General features: G+C 55.7%; 1 protein-coding gene across 3 annotated transcripts in view; it reads left to right on the forward strand.

Moving 5' to 3' along the window:
- The window catches only part of GTF3C1 (general transcription factor IIIC subunit 1), a 70,298-nt gene that overhangs the window by 33,207 nt on the left and 12,627 nt on the right, over window positions 1-24,464 (forward strand). For 2 of the 3 annotated variants that reach the window (XM_047780242.1, XM_047780244.1), the window contains exons 13-28: window positions 2,940-3,043; window positions 4,097-4,281; window positions 6,081-6,356; window positions 6,601-6,746; window positions 8,314-8,411; window positions 9,108-9,204; window positions 9,328-9,505; window positions 12,145-12,286; window positions 12,895-13,030; window positions 13,451-13,529; window positions 13,641-13,829; window positions 17,119-17,330; window positions 19,147-19,289; window positions 20,064-20,145; window positions 21,382-21,494; window positions 24,000-24,062. In XM_047780242.1, the coding sequence (XP_047636198.1) occupies window positions 2,940-3,043; window positions 4,097-4,281; window positions 6,081-6,356; window positions 6,601-6,746; window positions 8,314-8,411; window positions 9,108-9,204; window positions 9,328-9,505; window positions 12,145-12,286; window positions 12,895-13,030; window positions 13,451-13,529; window positions 13,641-13,829; window positions 17,119-17,330; window positions 19,147-19,289; window positions 20,064-20,145; window positions 21,382-21,494; window positions 24,000-24,062 (2,243 nt within the window). The remainder of the gene's footprint in view (window positions 1-2,939; window positions 3,044-4,096; window positions 4,282-6,080; window positions 6,357-6,600; window positions 6,747-8,313; window positions 8,412-9,107; window positions 9,205-9,327; window positions 9,506-12,144; window positions 12,287-12,894; window positions 13,031-13,450; window positions 13,530-13,640; window positions 13,830-17,118; window positions 17,331-19,146; window positions 19,290-20,063; window positions 20,146-21,381; window positions 21,495-23,999; window positions 24,063-24,464) is intronic. The other variant, XM_047780243.1, reaches the window with a different exon arrangement.

The following is a 24,464-nucleotide window of genomic DNA, read 5'->3' on the forward strand; positions in this document are numbered from 1 at the left end:
TGCCTGTATGGCCCGGACCTTGGAAGTTCCCACTCGGCCTCCGAGTTGTGGGGGACGGGGATGATCCCAGCTTCCTGTTGAAGCTGGAAACAGAGGGAGAGCCTGCTTGGGGCTTAGGGCCGCATGTGCAGCCCAAGGCCGGTGTGTCCCCCCGCCACCCCTGGCCCACCTTGAAGGGGAGAAAGGACTGTGAGGCACAGCCAAGCTCAGCTGACTGGCACTGGGAGACGGGAGGCAACATCTAGGAGGCGGAAAATGTAGACCAAGCAGCAAGAACACTATCCACAGAAATCCGCGGAAACACATCCCAGAGGAAACCAGGGCGGAACTCCATTAGCATGTGCGCCGCGGGTCGTCGGGTGGCGGGGGCGATGCCTCTTCTGTCTCCACTGACCTGCTCCTGCAAAGCGTACAGTTTGGGGCCATTCCCACAGCGACTGTATCTCCCCGGCTTTGTGCAGATTCTGAGGCACACCTTTTTCAGGGTCGGAGTCCTTTGAGACGCTCTGGCTGGGCGGTAGGGCCAAAGGGGATGGCGCGTGGGGACAGGCATTTGTAGTTGCCTGACCTTGTTTCTGACTACGTTTTAAATCTCTGCCTTCCGAAAGCAAGCTCCGCTTGGATGGTTTTTTTGGTTAATAAGCTGGCCAGGTCATTTCTGTTTGTTTTTGTTGTTCGTTTGTGTGTTTTTTACTTTGTGTTATTTTTTTGGAGACCTTTGAAATTTGAAAAGCACAGAGTACTACTAAAAAATGTCTTAAGAAACTCCATTTCTACCATTCTAAGTAGGCAGCTCTCATCAATTTTTACCTTTTTTTTTGGTCTTTTTATGGCCGCACCCATGGCTTATGGAGGTTCCCAGGCTAGGGGTCAAATCAGAGCTGTAGCTGCCGGCCTACACCACAGCCACACCAGATCCCAGCCTCGTCTGCGACCTACACCACAGCTCACGGCCATCCCAGATCCTTAACCCACTGAACAAGGCTGGGGAGCAAACCTGCATTCTCATGGATGCTAGTCAGCTTCGTTTCTGCTGAGCCACGACAGGAACGCCTCTCATCAGTCTTTATATCTGCTGTGAGTCCCCTCCACCTGATCCCCTCCTGTCCCTGGGCAGCCAGCCCCTGCCCCTCCCCCAGATCAGGGGCAGAAGGTCTTGGTGCTCGCCTCTCGTGGGGACAAGAGCCCAGCCTGCCAGCAGCAGCGTCTCTGATCTCTGTTGACCTTCACGGAGCCGGTCTTGTGGATGTGCCGCCTTGTCAGGCAGTAATTGAGAGCAGGAAAGTCACCCCAGGTCTAGGAGTGGAGAGAGGCCGTGTTTATACACATACATGGGCATCTGCTGCATCCCCTGAGCTTATTTGGTCTGATGTCCACCAGGCGGTAGTGGGTGGGGTGGAGGGATGGGGTGGGGAGAGGGCACCCTAGCTAAACACTGAGGGGCCTCCGGCCATGGCGTTGCACATGAGTAGCCCGTTTGCCAGCTAGCAAGGGCCACAGTCTTGCACATCAGCCTCCAGAATAAGTTTCTCGGCAGCACTTTCTCTGGCACCCAGAGCTTGTGTGGCTAGCACGCGGTCCTCGGACCTGGAGCCACACCGGCTGTGGCTGTGCCCCAGCACCCGCCTTCTGCCGTTGCTCCTGCGTCCTGCCCTGTCCATCCGGCCTCCGGGAGGTTGGCAGGGCCATTTGGCTGTTAGTGGCAACCAGGAATGTTTGTGTTTGCTTTTAGAGTCTCTGAGGGGTTACTAGTTGTATGTCATTGGAGCCTCACAGAACCACAGAAAAGGTTGGCAGGGCAGTGGGGAGGGGCCCCCACTCCCCAGATGAAGAACAGAAGCAATGGCGCCAGGCTCGGCCTTTGGAGCCCCCGTCTGGGCGTGGCTGCCTGTTCTCTGCGACCCACAGGCCATTGTGGGCATGAAGCCTGCTGGCCAGAGTTATGCATTTAGGAAATCTTAGCGTGCTGTCTCCTGCCCATGGCAGAGCAGAAAGAAGCCTGGCTCGGCGGGGGGCAGGGGGGCGGGCATTCTTCTGCTCAGCCCTGCCAAGTTCTGTCCATTTGTCAGCCTAGTTATCACTCAGGAAATGATCACCCCCCCCCTCACGGTTCAGCCTCAGTGCCTTGGCAGAGGCAGAACAGCAAAAGTAGCCCTAAATCCTCTGCCAGTTGAAAAGCGCAGCTGGCCGGGGTCCCACGATGGCACTCACAGTGCGCAGAGATTAATAGAAGCTGCTTACCTCTTCCAGATGGAAGCCCTCGGGGTTCCTGAGCAACGGTGGGAAATGCTCAGCCAGCAGGCGCGGGCGTCGGGGGGCGGCCCCCTGGGGAGCAGCAGGGTGCAGTGGGCCGCAGCCACCCAGTGTGGGCGGGGGGACGCGGGACAGGCCGCTCTGTCCCCAGGCTGGAGCTCCTCATCCGTCAGAGCAGCCCATTCCGGCTGGCAGAGCTTGATGGGTTGGTCACCGGAGGGATTCTAAGGCCAGAAAGTGTCTTTGTTTGGTTTTGGTTTTGTCTTTTTTTTTGTAGGGTCTTACCCATGGCATGTGGAGGTTCCCAGGCTAGGGGTCACATCAGAGCTGTAGCTGCCGGTCTACACCACAGCCACAGCAATGCCAGATCGGAGCCTCATCTGCAACCTACCCCATAGCTCATGGCAATCCCAGATCCTTAACCTACTGAGCGAGGCCAGGGGTCGAACCTGCGTCCTCATGGATGCTAGTCAGATTCATTTCTGCTGAGCCACAATGGGAACTCCGAGGCCAGAAAGCGTAACGGCAAACTGTCCGGCAGTTTACTTCCATTTTCCTAACTGCCTTTTGGAAACGTTCCTGACAGCAGGTATAACAACCAAGGTTCCACCTGGAACTGAGATGCGGAACTAAGTCTCCCTTGGCTCCTCCCCTGCCCTTGGGGGCCCCCCCACCCCTCTCTGCAGGTGGACCTGGTAGTGCACCCATCCATGGACCAGAACGACCCTCTTGTGAGAAGCGCCATCGAGCAGGTTCGGTTCCGGATCTCCAACTCGAGCACCGCCAACAGGCAAGTGGCGGCTCCCTCGGGAATTCCCGGCACTTTCCATCCCGAAGTGCCTCCCACCAAAGCCCTTCATTGATGCCTGGGCGAGGTCATTGGAGTCCCTGGTTTGGGGTTTATGGTTCATGATCCCCCCAGTCTCAACAAGGATCACTTTCTGGAATTTTTTTTTTTTTTTTTTTTTTGGTTTTTAGGGCTGCTCCTGCAGCAGATAGAGGTTCCCAGGCTGGGGTCGAATCAGAGCTCTAGCCGCCGGCCTACACCACAGCCACAGCAACACAGGATCCGAGCCGTGTCTGCGACCTACACCGCAGCTCACACCAACACCCGATCCTTAACCCACTGAGCGAGGCCAGGGATCGAATCCACATCCTCATGGATCCTAGGCATGTTCATGTCCGCTGAGCCACAATGGGAACTCCCAATTTCTGGATTTTTTTTTTTTTTAGGGAAAAAATCCTGATGTTCTTAATTCTAGTCTAATAGGGTGTGGACAGAGCGCTCCACGTCCTGGGCCCTGTGATATCTGATCCTGCTCAGGTTCACAAGAGCTCAGAATGATTCCAGTTGCCTTTCTGAGCTCTTCTCTCCTTTGGTTCATAAACCACCTAATGGACCGAGAGGAAACTCAGTGGGAGAACATTCTCAGCGGGGCTTTAAACCAGGGGTGGCCCCCGGGGCAGGCAGCGGGCTGGGGGTGGCCTGCAGGCGTTGGTGAGTGTCGCCTGCCTCACCTGGGCCACAGGTACTTCGAATCCAGTGCCAGTTGATTTCATGTCTAATTCCTGATTTCTAGCACGGATCAAAGTGTCAGGTGACCCAGCACATCGGGCTGCCTTTCTCACAAAGTAGCGGCTGCCCCAGAGGCGGGGGTACCCTGTCCAGGTCACCCTCAAGTGTCCAGTGCGCTGACACATTTTATCTGTTTGCATCACCCATCTGGCCCCTGATTTAAAACCCTGGGGCCAGATGGCTTCCTGCAGTTCTAAAGGACAGACCCTGTCCTTTCTCAGCCCCTGGTTTTCTAACGCACCATTGCATCTTGTGTTTGGACCTCAGGGTTAAAATGTCCCAGCCTCCAGCGCCTCAAGGGGACCCCGAAGAAGGAAGTCAAGGCGGAAAGGGCCCGAGCGGGTCAGGAGACTGCCAGCCGAATGCCTCCTCTACGCTGGAGGGTGGCCGGGTGAAAAGGAGCGATAAGAAAATGAATGTACCCCACCTGAAAAATTACAAGCCCGTCGTAGGTAAAAAGCAACTTCCTGTCAGGGCCTGATTGTGTTGCGGGTGCTGCTTGAGTCCCTCGGGGATCCACATGGAGCCCTGGGCTGCAGACAGAGCATCGGGCCAGATCGCCGGGGTGGCGGGGGGCTGGTCAGGACGTCTGCCGGCAGCAAGTGTCCCATCTGCGAAACGGGGGCGAGGCTTGCCCGGCGTATCTCCCAAGCCTGGGCGGGGCCCGGGTGACACGATGCCCCAGGTCCCAGCCGGGGTCCTTGTGCACAGAGATGAACTCCTGCGGAATCTCCTCAGGTTGGAGCATTCTGTAAACCGCAGAAAATCCCTGCCTCTCTAGAGCCCCCACACCTCTGGTAGTGACAGTCATGGACGAGCTTGTGTGTCCACGTCACCTCCCCTGATGCAGGTCCTACTGGGCTGCTTGTGTTGGGCTGTCTGCTTCTCTGTGGGTGGAGTGAGTACAGACCTCCATGGGGACAAGGGACAGACCCCTGCCAGGCAGCAACGTCCGGGTGTGGGACAGGCAGCCCGGGGAGTCCAAGCGGCAGCGTCATTGATGTGACTTCCTCGCCGAGGGCCCGGTCACGCGACGAGGCCCTTCCTCTCGAGGTCTCGGGCTTAGAAAGCACAGGCAGAGGGAGAGGCCCGCGCACCGTGGTGCCCAGCGGAGTGGCACGTGGGCTCCCATGGACCACGGGCAGCCGAGGGGGTCTTCTGGTCCTCGGGCCTCGCTGCCCTGTCCCTGCGCCTCCCTTCTCTCCCACCTGTCTCCTCTCACTGAGGAAAGTCCCAGAAAACTGTGTCAAAGTTTTGACTTTCAGAGTTCCCGTGGTGGCACAGTGGGCACCAATCCAACTATTATCCATGAGGACACAGGTCTGATCCCTGCCCTCGCTCAGGGGGTCGGGGATCGCAGACGCGGCTCGGATCTGGCATTCCTATGGCTGTGGCCAGTGACTACTGCTCCAATTCGACCCCTAGCCTGGGAACCTCCATACGCTGCGGGTGCAGCCCTAAAAAGACAAAAGAAAGAAAAAAGAAAAGAAAGAAGCTACGTGGGAAGAGCCTGGATTTTGGAGTATTTTGCACAGGCTCCCCAGGCCCTGAGTCCCCAGGCGGAGGTCTGGCCCATGCCCCATGTTCTCCTTCCTCGCGCTGCCCCATCACTCGGGCCTCCTGGCCCTTCTCCACTGTGCCAGGCACACCTCCCTGTCTCAGCCTCCCAGCATTCGCCCTGGGGTACATGTCCCCAGAGATCTACCTGGCCCGCTCCCTGGCGGACTCAACTTCCCTCGAGGTCTGCCCCCAGCCAGGGCTTTCCTGGCCTCTTTGTAGAATCACAGCCCTCCTCTCTGTTTCTTGCTTTATTTCTCTGCATCAGTCCTTTCCATCCGACATACTTTGTTAGGCATTTGTTATTGTCTGTTCTTTCCCACGAGAAACTAGGTCTCCTGAGGGTGAGAACACTTGCTGTCCCCAGGCCCCCTGGGACACAGTGGCACTCCACAGTTTTTAAGTGAATTGAACTGAATTGAATCTGGGATTTCATTTCATTTTATTTTATTTTTTGGCTTTTTAGGGCCACACTTGCAGCATATGGAAGTTCCCAGGCTAGGGGTTGAATCAGAGCGACAGCTACCGGCCTACACCACAGTCACAGCAATGCGGGATCCTTAACCCACTGAGCGAGGCCAGGGATCGAACCTGCAGCCGCATGGTTCCTAGTTGGATTTGTTAACCGCTGAGCCACGACAGAAGCTCCGAACCTGAGATTTTAAAGCACTGCCCTCCTTCTTTCCTTCCCCAGTTCCTGGACTCGGGCGTTCCCTTGGGTTTCTGCCCAAAATGCCTCGCCTGCGGATGGTCCACACGTTTCTGTGGTACCTGATCTATGGGCACCCGGCCAGCGACACGGTGGAGAACCTGTGCCACGGCAGTGAAAAGTGGACGAGGAAGCAGGAGCCGGGCAGGACGGGAGTCCCAGGCTCCTCAAGCGACCTGGAGGACTCCTCTGCTGCCCCATCCAGTGACACCCCAGATCGAGCCACCTGGGAGAGTGAAATGGAGCTCTCCTCGGAGACGGGTGAGGTGCCCCGGGCAGCCAGCCGGAGGACCCCAAGGGGGTCGGGTTCCATGTCCCCATGCTGTCTCGGTCAAAAGAAAGACACAATCCAAAGTTCCTGAACCTCCCCCCTTGGTCAGGCTTCCTGCCTGACCAAGGAGGGTTTGGCCTGAGTTTGCGGGGAGAGGGAACCGCGACCTCCTGGCAGGGGGCAGCACCATCAGGACCAGGACCGTCTGCAGGCCTGACTCCCGTCTTCCCCTAGTTTACGTGGACGAGGCCTCGTGGATGCGCTACGTCCCTCCCGTCCCAGTCCACAGGGACTTTGGCTTCGGCTGGGCTCTGGTCAGCGACATTCTCCTCTGCCTGCCCCTCTCCATCTTCATCCAGATCGTGCAAGTCAGCTACAAGGTACTGGGCTGTCGCAGGGGCTGCTCCCTCGGCTCCACACCGAGGGCCTTCACCCACCAGGTCAGGGGCAAACGCTGCAGGACTTGGAGTTGCCTGATTGGCTGCCTGGCTGCCTGGCTGGCTGGTGGGTCAAAGGCAATACTTCAGAGACTTGTTCTAGATAGATCAATCAGTAGACAGCTAGACAGACAATTACAGTGTAACCATGCAACATGTGTTTACAGGAATTCCCATTGTGGCTCAGCAGGTTAAGAAGCTGACATAGTGTCTGTGAGGACGGGGGTTCGATCCCTAGCTTCGTTCAGTAGGTCAAGAATCCAGCATTATTGCAAGCGGCTGCATAGGTCACAGACGCGGCTCAGATCTGGCGTGGCTGTAGCTGTGGTGTAGGCCCACAGCTGCAGCTCCAGTTAGCCTGTAGCCTGGGAATTCCTATATGCCACACGTGTAGCCCTAAAAAGAAAAAGAAAAGCTTTTTTTAACTTTTTTTTTTTTTTTGTCTTTTCTGGGGCCACACCCATGGCATATGGAGGTTCCCAGGCTAGGGGTCTTGGAGCCATAGCCGCCGGCCTACACCACAGCCACAGCAACGCCAGATCCGAGCCACGTCTGCGACCTACACCACAGTTCACAGCAACGCCAGATCCCCAACCCACTGAGCAAGACCAGGGATTGAACCCGCAGCCTCATGGTTCCTAGTCGGATTCGTTAACCACGGAGCCACGACGGGAACTCCAGAAAATGTGTTTTTTTTAATATGTTTTTTCGAATTTGGTAAATATAGAAAAGGGAGAGCAGAAATTACCAAAGAATACTCCAACTTCATCACTCCGAGATCATGACTGCTAGTGTTTTTGGTAATTTTCCTCTAGTCTTTCTTTCCTATGCCATGTTTGTGTGTATACGTGAAATCTTCCTTTAAAAAAGAGCTGAACGGAGGCCGCACTGTATTTACTCTCTTATTATCTAGAGTTCTTTCCACTGAACAATTGAACAATGTATTGTGTTTTCTACATTATCTAGTTCCAACCTGATGTTAGATAAATTCATAAAATTCCTTCTTAGGCGCGTCCCCTAATTTATTTACCCGATATTCAATTTTTGGACATTTTCGTTTCATTTTCTTGGGGTACGTGACACGTTGAGAAATACCTTTTAGTAGATGTAGTTGTGGGCAGCCCCCCAAGTTTTTTTTTTTAGGTAGGGATAGAAGTAGAATCACTGGTTTCAAAGGGAATGAGCCTCTGTCATCTTTTTGTAAAAGTATAAATAAATACACTCCCCTGCTGCTTCCCAGAAGGGCTTTAGCAGTTGTATGCCCACCAGCAGTGAGTGAGGGCACCTGTTTAGTGCGCCCAGCAGCGCGGCAGGTGGGTGGGAGCTGGAGGTGACAGGACTGGGAGCAGAGATGTGGGAGGTTTTGGGGGGAACAGGAAAGAGGGGGACTGTCTTCACGGGGCCGATGGTCAGGTTCAGAGAGACCCCAGCCCAGAAAGTCACGGGGAGGCTTTATTCACGTTCACCCTGGCCGCGAGGACGGGCCCAACCGGAAACTCAACCCCCGCAGGTGGACAGACTGGACGAGTTCCTGAACGACCCCGTGAAGAAGCACACGCTGATCCGCTTTCTCCCCCGGACCATCCGGCAGCAGCTTCTCTACAAGAGGTGAGCTTCCCCGAAGGTGCCTAGTTAGGCTTCCGCGTCGTCATTGACCAGACAGGGGAGAGGTCACTCTGCCTGCCAGCTTGTAAAGACCCAAGGTCATTAATACAGCCCCCTGTGACCTTCTACACAAAGCCCAGGGGCAAATGAAGTGGGGGCTGGCGCCTTTTAGTACTCGACTTCAAGGGACTTTTAAAGTAAGATCTGCTGGCATTCGTTACTGCTAAGTCGTGGCTTCGCGGTAACAGACCCGACTAGTATCCGTGAGGACGTGGGTTCAATCCCTGGTCCCTCTCAGTGGGTTAAGGATCCGGCGTTGCCGTGAGCTACCGTGTAGGGGGCACACGTGACTCGGATCCCGCATTGCTGTGGCGATGGTGTAGGCCGGCAGCTGCAGCTCTGATTCGTCCCCTGGTCTGGGAACTTCCTTATGCCGTGGGTGCAGCCCTAAAAAAACAAAAGCAAACCAAGAGAGTGACATCCGCTGGTAAAGAGTGTAAGTGGTGGAGTGGTGTTGCCTTTTGTGCCCAGGCTCCCCGTGCAGGTCAGGGCCGCCTTGCCCTGCCTGATGTTGGGAAGGGGGTTCTGGGTCTCAGCCTGTCCTGGAGGTCCCACAGAGAGGGAGAGATGGGCGGCGTCCCTCATCCCCACGTGGACCCCTGATGACAGCTGAGAGCACCCCCACTCTCTTTTTCCCAGACGCTACATTTTCTCGGTGGTGGAGAGCCTCCAGAGGCTGTGCTACATGGGGCTGCTCCAGTTCGGCCCCACGGAGAAGTTTCAGGATAAAGATCAGGTAACGACCCCTGAGCCCAGATGAAGGGGCTCCCCGACTGCAAAGCGCCAGTTTCCCAGCAGCCACCCCGCTGCTGCCTCTAGGGCTGCCCCCACCCCCATCCGGCTGGTGTCTCCCTCCCAGGTCTTCATCTACCTGAAGAAGAAGGCGGTCATCCTGGACACCACTATCTGCGACCCGCATTACAACCTGGCCCGCAGCAGCCGGCCCTTCGAGAGGCGTGTCTACGTCCTGAACTCCATGCAGGACGTGGAGAACTACTGGTTCGACATGCAGTGCGTCTGCCTCAATACCCCACTAGGTACCGCCGGCCTCCCTGTTGTCCCTGCCTCCTGTGGGAAACCGGGAACCGAGACCTCCCAGAGACCAGAGGCCGCCTGCTGGTTTTCAGGCTGTTCCCCAGGGGTGTCCTGGCAGCTCCCTAGAAGTTGGAGGGGGGTTTGATGGGCCTTACCTAGGGAGCCCCCAGCCCCCATCCCACAGAGTCCAGGCAGCTCCGCTTTTGTCTTTATTCATTTGCTCGTCCAGTAGGTATATAAACACCTTGTGTGTGTCACCCGGCCGTGGGGCTTCTGTGCCCTTGGAGAAGCACAGCGCCCAGGGAGCCCCCGTGTGATAGGTGCCGGTGAAGACATGCAGCGGGCGATGGGCTGAGGGCATTTGAGTGGGCTGCTCAGGAGCAGGAGACGTGGCGCCAAGCTCAGAAGGATGAGGCTGAGCCGGCCGTGCCCAGTGCGGGGGAGGAGCGCCCCAGGCAGACGCAGAGGCCCCCGGTGTTGGTGGCGAAAGGGTGGGTGGGAGGAGAACGGCAGCGGAGCCGGAGGTGTAGGCGGGAGCCAGACTCTGGGGCCTTGCAGGGCTCAGGGAGGGGTGGGGTTTGTTCTCGGAGCAGCAGGAGGCCGTGGGTGGTTGTCAGCCGAGATCTCTCGTCTTTCTAAGCTGTCCTGGCTGCGGGGGTGGAGAACAGACAGAAAAGCACCAGAGGAGACGCAGGGGGGGCCAGCTAGGGGCCGAGACTCGGGCCCAGGAGAGGGTCAGTGTTCACAGTGCAGGACGCGGGACGGGCTGGGCCGTAACTGGAAGGAGGACCTGACCGTCGGGTGGATGGGATGACCTCCGCTTCGGGTCAGACCTTTGCTTGTGTCCCTTTCTCCCCCTGGAAGATCCGATCTGTGTTCCCTTTGCAGAAGGCCCCCCCTTCTTCAAGCATTCTCTCTCTGAGGAAGCCTTTCCAGCATCTTCACTGTCACCTGACGTCACTCTGTGAATTCCTCGAGCACAGGAGATTTGGCTTTCATCCCCAGCATGTCTCAAAGTGCCTGGTGCCCGGGCCTGACATCCCTTACATGTTCATTGCCTGGATGGAGGATTTGTAGGAGGCGCCAGACCCTCCAGGCTTGTGCTCGTTCCTCTAAGCCAGTATTCACCTGGCCCTTTCTTAGCACTTCTCCCGGGAGGAAAAGCGTGCCACCCTCCCTGTGCACGGGGGCCAGGCCTCCCATTCTCTTCCTCCTGTCGCAGAGCCGGAAGATCAGGGCGACACTTTGATTTTTGCAAAGCAAGAGCCACCTGTCTTTTGGGTGGGACCGCTGAATGCCATAGGCTAATGAGCACACCATGGAGCTCCTTTAATGGATCCAGACAGGTTTTAGAGGCAGTGTGCCTTGCAGAAGCCTCTGGCATCAGCAGTGAATTCGCCTTTTCCCATCGCAGGTTTTAAAGTGCTCCAGCTCCCCTGCACTTTGTTCCTAGATAAAAATTTTGCAAACCAGCATGTTATTTGCACCAAAGTTCTTCAGGCTTGACAGTTGGTAAATTCCCACCCCTGTTCATGCTCGTGAGCTGCAGAGTTTATTGAGTCTTAATTGGGCATTGATTGTCCCGTCCCTTCATTCAGCAGACACATGAGGGGGTTCTGCCCCCATAGAGTGAGAGAAAAGCATCATGTAATAAGATGTAAGCATCCTTAAAAGCAGCGCTCCCAGAACAAGAGTGCACGGGCAGCACCCAGGGAGTATGGGGAGATGCAGATTACTGGGTGCTGTCCGGAGACTGGGATGCAGCAGCCCTGGGGATGGGCGGCCTCTGTATCGCCAGGAGGCAGCTTGGTGGTGCACGAAGAAACATTGCCTAAAGGCCTCTTAGGTTCAGTGTCTGTTCAGATGCATGACCTTGGGTAAGCTCTTCATTGCCTCCTAAGCCTCAGTTTCTTTGTTTCTCATCTGGGAAGACCGCCTGGTGAGCCCAGGCAAAGCTTGGACCAGATGTCCTGGATAAACCTCCAGCTACTGGAGGGCACGGCTCATCCTGCCGCCAAAGTTTCCAGCTGAGCCTGTTGTGAGAGGCTCTTTGACAGTCTGCAAAGTATGGCCTTCCCTGGCCTTACCCAAGCAACGGTTTTAGTCCAGTTTATATTCTCTTAAAAGAGATGCAATCTGCTCTATTGTGGAATAACTGTTTAAAATTTCCCAATCACATGAATGCACCTCTGGGGCACTCCGGAAACATCTGGCTGCTCCAGTGGGCCCGGTGACACCGCCTGCCCCCAACCCTCCAGGTCCCTGCCGCCCCGGCCCCCGCTGTCATTTTCATTTCTCTCCCCTTCCATGTGGCAGACTGCTCCCCGGGGCGCCCCACCAGAAGGAAGGCTTGGGGTTTCTCTGGTTGCCGGCTGCGCTTCCCTCCTGCAGCGAGTCCAGGCCGCGTGCATGCATGCAGGCCCTTTCTCAGGTTTACCCCCGGCTTTAACCTCCGCTCCCCTCCACGCTCTAACATAAGGCCTTTTGTGCAAAGAGGTCCTGCCCGTTTCAGACCCGCTCCCCTGGTGGGGAACCTAGTCACGGGAAGGGACTCGACCCTCCCACCAGCCGGCAGCCCTCCGTGGCCCCACCAGCCCATGGCAGGGAGGGGTCATTGAGGGGCTCGTGTGTGGTCTTCCAGGCGTGGTGCGCTGCCCGCGTGCCCCGAAGAACAGCGGCCCGGATCAGAGCAGCGACGAGGAGGGCAGCCTGCAGAAGGAGCAGGAGCGCGCCGTGGACCGGCACAACCTGGAGCGCAAGTGTGCCATGATGGAATACACCACGTGCGTGCGTCCCCTCCTCGCCGCGCTGTCCCGCGGGCAGGGGCCTCGGGGTCTCTGGCTTCGCTCTCAGGCTGGGAAGCCCGAGACTCTGGCTCCCGTCAACCCCAGCCATGCTTTAGGTAGCCCACCCATTGTTTAAAAAAAACAAAGGGAGGAGTTCCCGTCGTGGCTCAGTGGTTAACGAATCCGACGAGGAACCGTGAGGTGGTAGGTTCAATCCCTGGCCTTGCTCAGCGGGTGAAGGATCCGGCGTTGCCGTGAGCTGTGGCGTAGGTCACAGATGCAGCTCGGATCCCGCGTTGCTGTGGCTCTGGCGTAGGCCGGGACTGCAGCTCCGATTCGACCCCTCGCCTCGGAACCTCCATGTGCTGCAGGAGCGGCCCCAGAAAATGCAAAAAGACAAAACAAAAAAACAAAGGGAATTTGTTGCTGAAGTTCACACGTTGGGAATTTTTCCTAAAAATCTGGGCATTTGACCTGTTCTTCCCTTCTGCCTGTCAGGCATTTCTCTGCGGAGGTAACAGTTATAACATGCGCCCCCACCCATTCCCTGGGCTCTTTCAGTTGCCAAGGAGGGGCTCATTTTTTGTTTATCTCCCGCCTCCCAGGGGCAGCCGCGAGATCGTGGACGAAGGCCTGATCCCCGGCGACGGGCTGGGAGCTGCTGGGCTTGATTCCAGTTTCTACGCGCACCTAAAGCGAAACTGGATCTGGACCAGCTACATCATCAACAAGGCCAAAAGGGTGGGGCGCCCATCCCCAAACCCCACCTCCCGTCCGTCCCCCCGGGACTGCCATTCACTGCTCACCTGGCTCACCGTGTTTGAATTGGCCAAACCAAAATTGACCAGAAACACAATTATTTCCGTGTGTACTGAAGGCGTGTCAGGCCCCTTACATATCTGCCTGGCCTTTTTTGGTCTTTTTTTTTTTTTTTTTTAATGGATTCTGATTTCTTCTGCGATGTGGATAGGCATTGAAAGAAGAACATAAAGTCTGTAAGACCAGGGTCATACGTGAGGAGGTGCCTGGCGATGGGCGAGTGTCGGCTCCTGTACAGCCGCTCTCAGCCTCTGCATCAGAGGTGCACACGCATCTCAGCACCTGGCCGTCCTGGGCTCCTGGAAGCTCACGCTTCACCTGCTGCTTGTCCTTGTCTTTCAGTCGAACACGACAGAGAACGGGATCACAGTGAGGCTCCAGACGTTTCTGTCCAAGCGCCCGCTGCCTCTCAGTGCCAGAGGTACGTGGGCTGGCCGTTCCCTAGAGACCGACGTGGGACGGCTGTGCCTTAGCTTTGGCTCCTGGCCTCTGGAGGTCACTTGGAAACACTGTCTCCTGCGCTTACTTCCAGGCGGCAGCAGGTTGAACCTCTGGGGAGAGGCTCGGGCAGGATTGGAGCTGCATGCGGACCGGGAAGAGCAGGTGGAAGTTGACCGAGAGCCCACGCTGGACAGGAACCAGAGGGTGAAGGGCGGGAAAAACCAGAAGCGGAAACAGCTGAAGAAGGACCCCGAGAAGAAGACCAAGAGGAAGAAAAAAGGTTCCGTGGCAATGGTGGCTTTTTTCTTTTTTTTTCTTTCTTTCTTTTTTTGCAAGCAAGCAGTCTTTATTACGAGAAAGCAGGCAGCTCCCAGGACAGTTGGGAGGGGGAAGAAGAGCCGCCCCCCCATTGGCTTATGGGGTTTTTTACTGCTTAAAGATGGGGGGGTACCAACGTGGGGTCCAGAAAGATGTGGTTTTCTCCCATTGGCCTTGGCCCAGTTACCTGTATCGGTCCTTGTCCGATAGGGGTCTTAGGGGTGGAAGTGTCCTGTGAGTCTCATGGTTTCTTTACCCTTCTCTTCCCTTAGGCTGAGTCACAGGGGATTAGGGAGTCATGTCCACCTGGGGGTAGGTACACTCCCAATAGTAAACGAGGCCTGTGGGGACGATATCCCCTGGAGCCCTTAAGCCACAAATGCTCATCAGTGACCCTATCAGAGCATGCATCGACGCCCCTGCTCCCACACGGACTCCCTGAGTTACTCTCCTGCCTCAGTCCCCCCTCTAGAGTTGGAGACTCTAACTGCCGGGGGAAAGGGGCCAGCCCCGCTCTAACTGCTTCCTGCTGACAGGGGGCGTCGTTAGGGGAGAGCAGTTAGCTCTCCACTCCTGGGACCGTCGGGCGGGCTTCGAATCATTCCAGACAGTGCTGGCTGTTGTGGGCTTGTCTTTGCACATTCCAGCTCGGGGGTCGGCCCGGCCTGGGCCTGAGCTCTGCCCGCCGACACGGTTCCCTCTCCCCGCCGACGCTGTTCCCTCTCCCCGCATTCGCAGCGCTCGCTCTGCGTGATGGGCTCTTCTTTTCCCAGCCCGGCCTTCTGGCTGAGAGGTCCTTGAACGTCTCCTGTGCTCCCCCCCTGCTTTCTCCGCCTTTGTGCCTTAGTAGAGCCTTTTCACTTAGTAACCCCCTCAGATCAAATTTCTGATTTCATCTCAACTGAAATAAACCTTGGCCCAAAATCCTCACAACCAGCCAAAATCCTATTCTTTTGGTTTACCTTTTCATATCTGCATTTGTGTGCATCAGGGCAAAGTTATGTTGTATTTTTATTTTTATTTTTTGTTGTTATTGTTGTTTTGCCTTTTCCAGGGCCGCACCGGTGGCATATGGAGGTTCCCAGGCTAGGGGTCCAATCGGAGCTGTAGCCGCCGGCCTACACCAGAGCCACAGCAACGCAGGATCCGAGCCACGTCTGCGACCTCCACCACAGCTCACGGCAACACTGGATCCTTCACCCACTGAGCAAGGCCAGGGATTGAACCCGCAACCTCATGGTTCCTAGTCAGATTTGTTAACCACTGTACCACGACGGGAACTCCTTGTCGTATTTTTAAATCAAAGGAAAGATGGGGTCACATAAGCCTGCGGGGTCTCCCCAGATCCCACGAACCCCTCTTGTGTGGTGCCTGGTAGAGCCCTGTTTTGACTCTTCGTCTGGGCAGTAGCTACAGTGAGGGAGGGCAGCAAAGAGACCAGTGTCCATGTTTTAGGCAACTTTTATATCCCTTCAGTGTTGTGTGTATTTTAACAACGATCTGTTAGCTAAAGCTTTTTCAGCTGAAACTAGAATGTTTAAATAGGAATTTTTTTTGGGGGGGGGGGCAAAGCGTGCAGAGGTTCCCCAGCCAGAGATCGAACCCAAACCTGTGCCGAAGCAGAGACTCGAGCCACAGCAGTGACCATGCTGGAGCCTTAACCCACTGAGCCACAAGGGAACTCCAGGAAACTGTTCTTAGTGGTTTATTTGGCTGGTGTTTATAACAAATAGCCTTGCATCCGTTGAAATGGCCTCCTCATTTTAGCCTGTGTAAGATCAATTTGAAAAAGAAAAAAAAAATCAAGGAGTTCCCGTCGTTGTGCAGCGGAAACGAATCCGACTAGGAACCGTGAGGTTGCAGGTTCGATCCCTGGCCTCCCTCAGTGGGTTAAGGATCCTGCGTTGCCATGAGCTGTGGCATAGGCTGGCCGCTACAGCTCTGATTGGACCCTTAGCCTGGGAACCTCCATATGCTACGGGTGCAGCCCTAAAAAGCAAAACAAAAACAAACAAAAAGATCAATCTGGCTCTCAAAGAATTCATCACAAGGCAAAATGTGGTGGCGGTGGTGCTTTGAATCTAAATGCTCTTTTTGGGGGCAGGAGTGTACCTGCAGCATGTGGAAGTTCCTGGGCCAGGGATCAAACCCACGCCACACCAGGGACCTGAGCCGCTGCAGTGACAACGCCAGATCCTTAATGTGCTGCACCACAAGGAAATCCCCAAATCTAAATGCTACTAGTACCCATGAGAATGTGAGTTTGATCCCTGGCCTCACTCAGTGGGTTAAGGATCCAGCGTTGCCGTGAGCTGTGGTGTAGGTCGCAGACGCACCTTGGATCCTGTGTGGCTGGCAGCTACAGCTCCAATTCGACCCCTAGCCTGGGAACCTCCATATGCCACAAGTGGGGGCCCTAAAACGACAAGACCCCCAAAAATGCTCTTGCCCACTTGTCTCCTGCCCTCCTTTGGCAGCCGCTTACCAAACTGGCAGTCTTTTGAAATTGGCGGTAGCATAGGGCATCTGCCTGCGAAACTGCTGCAGTATCTCCCCTAGGGGAGGGAGGCCCTGGGCACCCAGAGGTTCAGAGCTCATGGTTCATACCCCGTGTCTGCTGCATACTAGGCCGCGTGACTCTGCATTTCAGATCCCTCCCCTGCCAGGCGGGGATGATCATTGTATCCTTCACGTACAGTTGTTGTAGAGTGTTATTTTAATTACAAGCGAAGATAGGTTAAAAAGCTGAAGCCAGTGTTTGGCATCTAGTAGATATTCCATAACGTTGGAGACCTTATTATTTAGGTAGTAGCTATTTTGTGCCCAGCGCTGTGCCAGGTATTTTATACCCAGTCTCATTCCATCCTCGGGGCGGCCCTGGAGCGCAGGCCTGGTCCCCACGGTGCCCCAGAGTTTGCACAGCATCGCTGAGGTCGCAGGGCTGGGAGTGGTGGGGACCCGCTCCTGGGGCGGGCACACCCCAGCAGACTCCGCAGCTTCTGTGCTAGGCGCCACCCTCCAAGGGCTCAGGGCTGCCCGGTGGAGGCTCAGAGGCAGGCAGATACCTAACATGAGGTTGCATTCAGGCTGCCTAGCCTGTCCCCATGAAATCTGACCAAAGAGAAGTGACGAAAGGGCTGGAGAAAAAAAAAAAAAAAAAAAAACCTCCCTTAGGAAGGGCTGAGTCGTTTGTGGTTAGTGTACCCGAGTCCCCACCCGATGAGATTCAGATGGACCCTTTCCCTCTCCAGAGGGACAGCTCCAAACCGGTTGTCAGAGGCACCCCCCTCCTCTCCCCATCTTAGAAGAGCCCCCGGAGGAGAAAATCAAGAGACCGCGTTACCACGATGAGGCCGACCAGAGCGCCCTGCAGAGAATGACCCGGCTGCGCGTCACGTGGTCCATCCAGGAGGACGGGCTGATCATGCTCTGCCGCATCGCCAGCAACATCCTCAACCCCAAGGTGCGTGGGCCCCTCCCGGTGTGGGGGCGCTGTGCTGCCTGACCCCGACACCGCTGCGGGGCCTCTTTGAGAAGCATTTCCCAGGATCCTGCACGGGAATAACACGCGCTCGTCTCTAACACATTTCCTTCCAGCCATTGGGTTAGGGGTGTGTGTCTGTCTGCCTGTCTCCAGCTGCAGACCAAGCAGCTCAGAGCAGTGCCCTCTCTTCACATGGGCTCTGGCCCTTCCTGGCTCCCCTCCTCCCGTCTCATCTGCCTGGAAAACTCCTATTTTATCCTTCAGTAACTGCTTATCATCTCCGGAAAGGCCTCACTGGTCCTGCCAACTGGAAGCAAAACCTGCGTGCCTGCGCTGCCTCCTGACCGCTGGCATTTCACGCTGCTCCTTTTGCTTCTGGCGCCTCCTGGCCCACTGGAGCGGCCGCTTCTAGAGGCAGGGAGACTCCTTGTGTGTTGTCACGGCCGCTGTCCCTCGCGGGGCACCTCCCACGCAGAAATCACTCATCCGTGTGGACTGAGTCGGTGTGGGCTGGTGGCCATGCCCGGGGTGCCCGCCTTCCACAGCTCGCAAGGCCAGTGTTGAATCTGGCTGGTCCAGAGAAGCTCCCGGAGCCTGAGCTCTGCCCGCGTCCCGTCCAGGGCCCTTGCAGGTGGGAATACCTACCGCTGGGCAGGGTCGGTGAGGCTTCATACGAGCCTGTTTGTGTTTCCTGTTCTCAGCCGCACCAGCCGGGAGAAGGTCCTGTGCCCAGGATGCTTTTTGCCTGCAGGCTTATTCAATCCCTTTTCTGGATCATTTTCCCAGATTTTCTTAGCCCTCAGCCCCTTCCTAAACCCCCAACACCGTCCCTCTGCAAGGAGAGGAACCTAACGGCGAGTGTGTTGCTGTTCCTTGTCTCACCCCAGTGGTGATGGCCGAGGCCTGCCTCCTCCACCTGCCTCGCAGAGCGAGCGGGGGAGCCGGGAAGTCCTGCAGGGACCCGCACTCACTCCCTTCTGTGCCCGGCCCCTCCCTCTGCGGCCAGCCCTAAGAAAATAACCTGGTCCTCAAGCCCCTTCCTTACCTGGGCTCTGCCTTCCTGCCTGTGTTCCCGGGGAGGGTCTGCTGATCCAGCGCCTACTGTTTCTACCTACCTATAAGAACCAAACACAGAATGTTTCCAAGCAGACACGGTGGGCACTTAAACCCCTCAAACCCTCAAACCGGGAGTTCCTGATGTGGCTCAGCGGAAGCGAATCTGACCAGCATCTGTGAGGATGTGGGTTCGATACCTGGCCTCCCGCAGTGGGTTAAGGATCCGGCGTTGCCATGAACTGTGGTGTAGGTCACAGATGCGGCTCGGATCCCACGTTGCTGTGGCTGTGGTGTAGGCCAGCAGCTGTAGCTCCAATTCGACCCCTGGGAACTTCTATAGGGAGCAGGTGCCAAAAAGTGAAAAAAAAAAACCCAAACAAACAAAACCTCTCGAACCGTCGAACGAGACACCTTTTCTATCCTTCTGACCTCCCCTAACACGTGCCTTCCAGTCAGTGTTCCCAGCACCCTCCCAGCACTTCTGTTCGTTGCAGGACACTAGGGACTTGTGTGTCCCTCTCTGCCCGGAACCTGACTCAGGGCCAGGCACGCGGTCACTGCCCAGGAACCGTGACTGAGTAAACCCATGACGTGAGAGCTTCGTGCATCCGCTGAACGTGTTTCCTGAGTGTCCGCCGAGGAAAGAGGAGAATGTGTTTGCCCTGCTCCTCTGCACTTGTGACCCATGACGTGGGTCCCGAGGATGCTGATCTTCCGCCTCGGCTTGTGTTTGATGCAGGTGAAGGGCCCGTTCGTGCCCTGGCAGGTGGTGCGGGACATCTTGCACTCGACCTTCGAAGAGTCCTTGGATAAGACATCTCATTCCGTCGGACGAAGGGCTCGCTACATCGTCAGGAACCCACAGGCCTACCTGAACTATAAGTAAGCCTCGTTTGAACGTCCCTAACTCCGAGGCAGGGGTTTTCCAATGCTTCTCGTTCCTTCCTTCCTCTTCTTTCACCCCATTTCCTTAAGAGACGGACGTAAAACCCAGATAGACAAAATCTGAGCGGTCCAGTGGTGCCTGCAGAGTCCCTTGGGGGTTATTGGTGACCTTGTCCTTGGGTGGCAGGAGGGGGAGCCAAGCATGACTGGGGGCGTTTTCACGTGGCAGGAATTGTTGAGACTTGAGGACAGCCTTGCGGAGCAGGGGCTGTCCTCCTTTGTCACAGACGGAGAGACAGGCCAGGTGACCTGCTGCCTGTCACCTCGTTGCCTCACATGAGCAGCATGTGGGAAGGCAGAGTGTTTCGGCACGCCGGAGCAGCTCCTGACTGATGCCTCTGTGTGCGTGGCGCATCGCAGAGCTCACGCCAGAAAGCGGCTCGACAGGATGACAGGATCCCGGGACCAAGCGCCCTCAGCCGGGTCCTAGAAGAGCTGCGTGTTGCCCAAACACGGGTGGGGATGGCTGCTGGCTGGGAGGCACAGAGCATTCCTGTTGTGGTTTGTCAGTGGCTGCCCCACCAGCTCCTTCTCGCAAGTGTGGCCCTATAAAAGGAAAAAGAAATTTAAAAAGCTCTAATCAGCCAGCAGGCACCTAAGCAGGTCATGGTTTGCCACGACCAGAACTATCAGGACAGAAATCTCCCAGTGGCCCGGGTGGTCTGGGATGCGGGTGTCATTCCCTCACCTGACTGTGGCCTCCCCCTGCAGGGTTTGCCTCGCCGAGGTGTACCAGGACAAGGCGCTCATCGGAGAGTTCATGAACCGAAAATGTAACTATGAAGACCCAAAGGTGGGCCCCGCGCGATGGTCAGACTCAGCCCGCCCTGAAGGCTGGGATTGCTGGGTCCCAGTCTGGCCCACCGGGTCCCCCGGCGCCTCTGCCGGCCTTACAGACATAGGCTTTCCGCCCCCCTCGCCTGGGAAGCCGACTGGTCGGGGCTTTGGCCGTGGACTTCATTTGATCTGGTGCCAGCATGGGTTCTAAAGTCGATAAGAGTTGGCATGTCTTTTTGCAGCGCTGCCAGTCCTGGGGTCATATTTTATTAAGAGAACAGGGCAGCTCTTCAGAAATTACAAACAGCTAGACTTCCAGAAAGTCTATGGATAGTCAGCGAGTTTTCTTTCTGAGTTTTCTGTGGCCAGGGCTGGCGTGGGGACTGATGAGCAGGGAAGCTGCCTTTCTAGACCCAAGCTTCCCTGCTCTTCGGCTCAGAGTCTACCCAGCCCTCACACCGAGCTAACGCTGGATTCTGCTGCGTGTGTGTCCTGCCTTGCACCAGGCCAGGCCAGTGGAAGCGGAGCCACAGGGCAGTGGGACAGGTAGAGAAGTAGATGGGCAGCTCGGAACAGCGCAGTCACTGAGGGAAAGGAAAGCACAGGCCACTGAGGTCTCGGAGGATTAGGGGTGCTTGTGATGCAAGTGACAGAGGAAAAAAAAAAAATACCTAACGGGCTTAAGGCTTCATTTTTCCCATGAGCCAAGCAACCCATAAGTAGGCTGTCCTGTGCACGTGCAGCAAAGCGGGGTTGTCCTCAGGGTCCCAGGTTCATTCTGTCACTCACTCCCCATCCCTGGTGGTCAGCTTTCCATCCTCACGCTGGTTACCTCATGGCTGCCTGGTGGCTGCTGGAGCTCTGTCCTCACAACAGAATCCCAGGGCAAGAAGAAGTGGAGAGGGGGTCCTTGTATCAGGGAGGGGGTGCCCTTTCCCTGAAAATCCAACCTGATCCCCGCCCCCTGCCCCAGTGGGGCAGGGCAGGCTGTCTCCCCACACCAGGTTGGGGCTGGCTCCCCTGCTGAGAAAGAATGGGATGGAGGAGGTAGGCGACCAGCAGCATCTCCTGGGAGGTCTTTTCAAAGGCATCGGCACTGGGCCCAGACTGCAGAGCTGAGGGACCGGCGGAGGAAGCAGGGCAAGGGAGGTCACTGCCGCGGGAATTCGTGGTCAGATTTTCCTTGCCCGAGCCTTAGTGAAATCTCCCTCTGGGGAGAAAAAGGGCTTACCATCTCATTCTCTCTTGAAAGGTTTGTGCCAGTGAGTTTAAAGAATTTGTGGAGAAGCTCAAGGAAAAGTTCAGTTCGGCTCTAAAGAATTCTAGCCTTGAGATCCCAGACACACTCAAGGAGCTCTTTGCCAGGTAAGCTTCCTCTGGCATGGTTCTGGGTGATCCTCTGGGGACAAGAGCCAGGGAAGGTCACCAGCCAGGACCGCCGCCACGGGTGTCTCCCCTTGGCCTCCCAGTGAGCCCTGCGCTGGCCCGACTCTTGGAGCCCCTCGCCTCCTGTCCTGGGTGACTTGAAAACGGGGAGGCACTGCCATCCCTTTGCACCCTGCCAGGCACACCCGTCCACCCTGTGGAGGCCCTGCTGCTGGCCTGGTTCGGGCTTGCTCAGGTATCGGAGTGATTTTTGCTAAGACAGCTTGTTTTTCACACGAGCAAACTCTGAGATGGAACTTCCCGAGGTCACAGTGCTAGTGAGCCAGGATTTGCACTTGGGTGGGTCTGACCCCAGAGCCCCCTGCTCTTTCCAAGGCATCTGGAGAGGAACAGACTGGGGTTGGAGCCCAGAACCTGTGGCATTTTAACATCTTAAGCGCTGTGAGCCGGGCCCGTTGCCGCTGCCCAATCCAAGTGCAAACCCCTCCTCTTCACCCCCCTCATCAGGGCAGCCCCTCCAGCCGCCGTATTTCCACGTTTCTTCCTCTCAAGATGACGTCCATCCGTCTGGTCCCACTGTGACCTCGTGGTACCTCTGCAGCGAGCTCTCTGTGTTTCTCCTTGGGGATCACGTCCTTCGTTCACCCACAAAGTAGTGAACATTCACGCCCGCTGTTTGCCAGGCCCAAGGGGCCATCTGAGGCATTTACCGAGTTGATGCCCCTTAGCTGTTTTTGTCTGGTTTTGGTTTTTTGGTCTTTTTAGGGCCGTACCAGCAGCATGTGGAGGTTCTCCAACTAGGGATCCACTCGGGGCTGCAGCCTCGCCTACGCCACAGCTTGTGGCAACGCCCGAATCCTTTAGCCCCGCCGAGTGAGGCCAGGGATCAAACCCGCATCCTCATGAATACTTAGGTTCTTAACCCGCTGAGCCCCAGCAGGGCCTCTGTTTTTTAAATTTTGGTTTTGCTTTTGCCACATACTGTTCTCCAAAACTCCCAAGTGGCGTGGTTTCTTTTCAGCCTAAAATCCCCCCGTATTTTCCAAAAATGGGCATGGGGGCAACTTTTAGTCCTAAAAGAAGACCGTTAAAGATTGTAAAGGGGAGTTCGTGAACCTTCTGGCGGAAAGAAAAAAGTTCCAGCTGTACCAGTTTACCACTAAATTTCGCCTTGAGCCCTCTGGTGGGCAAAACAAAAAAAGAGTTCTGGTTCCAAATATTTTCTCGTTTGACTAAAAACAGTTCATGTTTTTCTGAAAAGGTATTTTGTCTGGCTACGACATTTTAGGAAGATTGCAAAGTTGAATTTTGACTTGAGTTTTGTAGAAACCGAAGAAATGTCTTACATATAAATAGCCATGGGTTGGTTGGGTTTTTTTTGGTTTTGTTTTTTTTTTTTTGAGTTCTAGATTGATGTTTATATTTATTTGCTTGGTATGACTGTAATAAAACAATATTACATGGTGCTCAAAGAAAAAAAAATAGATGGAGAAATAACCTATGATCCCTTTACCTAGTACTGCTACTTCCTTTTGGGTATTTTCTTCCAGTCTTCTTTTTCTTTTTCGGACCGCACCCGCCTGTGGCATGTGGAAGCTCCCAGGCTAGGGGTTGAATCACAGCTGCAGTGACCAGTCTACACCACAGCCAGATCCTTAAACCACTGGAGGGGGGGGGGGGCAGGGATCGAACCTGCAACCTCGTGGTTCCTAGTCGGATTTGCTTCTGCTGGGCCACAACGGGAACTCTCCCCAGTCTTCTTTCTCAGGCTTGTTTTCCATCATGATGAGCGCACCGTTACCTTCCTCCCATGACACTTGGCTCCCTGCCAGTGAACACGTCTCCCTGTTGCTTTGCAGTGGTCACTTGTTCCTCGTTCTCCACCCTCATTCTTTTGTCTTTTTGCCATTTCTTGGGCCACTCTCGCGGTATATGGAGATTCCCAGGCTAGGGGTCGAATCGGAGCTATAGCCACTGGCCTACGCCCACAGCAACGCGGGATCCAAGCCACGTCTGCAACCCACACCACAGCTCACGGTAACGCTGGATCCCCAACCCACTGAGCAAGGCCAGGGATCGAACCCGCAACCTCATGGTCCCTAGTCGGATTCATCAATCACTGCGCCACGACTGGAACTCCTCCACCCTCATTCTTAAAACTTGCTCCTTTGTGGACCAGGAATGTGGTGTTTTCTCCTCTTAATTTACTTGTGCAGGCTTGAATTTTAGTGAGGGTGACATTTTTTTCCAACACTTGAGCTAATCAGTGGCCATCTCCCATGAGCATCAACTTGGCTAGGGAAGGTCTGCTGGGTTCTACTGACTCACTCTTTCTTGGGGGGTGGGGGATGGCTGTGCCCCGGAGCCTGCGGAATGTTCCTGGGCCAGGGATGGAACCCGGGCCACTGCAGTGACAGTGCCAGATCCTTAACCGCTGGGCCACGAGGGAACTCCTGACACGCTGTTCTTTTGTTTCGTACGCAGATACCGAGTTTTGATGATTGCTGACAAGAAAGATCAAGTCAGGAAAGAGGATAAACTTAACAGGCAAGTTCCGCCAGCCCGAGTGCCTTTTCCGCAGCTGCCTGATGGGGCTGCCTGCAGCCTAGCACGGGGAACGTCTAGAGCCCTATGTAGTGTGGTTCCTGCTTTGGGAAATGAAGTGTTATTGGGGCCCAGCCACGCCCGCTCGGTGTGCTGGCTGCACTGCTTTCACGCTGTCACGGCAGAGTCGAGTGGTTCTCAGCCACAGAGACTAAATTATTCTTTGGCCCTTTGGGGATGAGGGTCCTGAGCCCTCACGCTGCCAGTGGCTGGCCCTGCCTTGGGTGGGGTCCGGAAGCTCTCAGCCCATGGGCTCGCCAAGCAAAGCTCTGGTTAGAAAACTCAGCTTTTTCTTTCTGTCTCGGATAAACAATAGTCAGTTTGATTTTAACTCCGTATTCAGTG

Source organism: Phacochoerus africanus, chromosome 5 (assembly GCF_016906955.1).
Source record: "Phacochoerus africanus isolate WHEZ1 chromosome 5, ROS_Pafr_v1, whole genome shotgun sequence".
Lineage (NCBI taxonomy): Eukaryota > Metazoa > Chordata > Mammalia > Artiodactyla > Suidae > Phacochoerus > Phacochoerus africanus.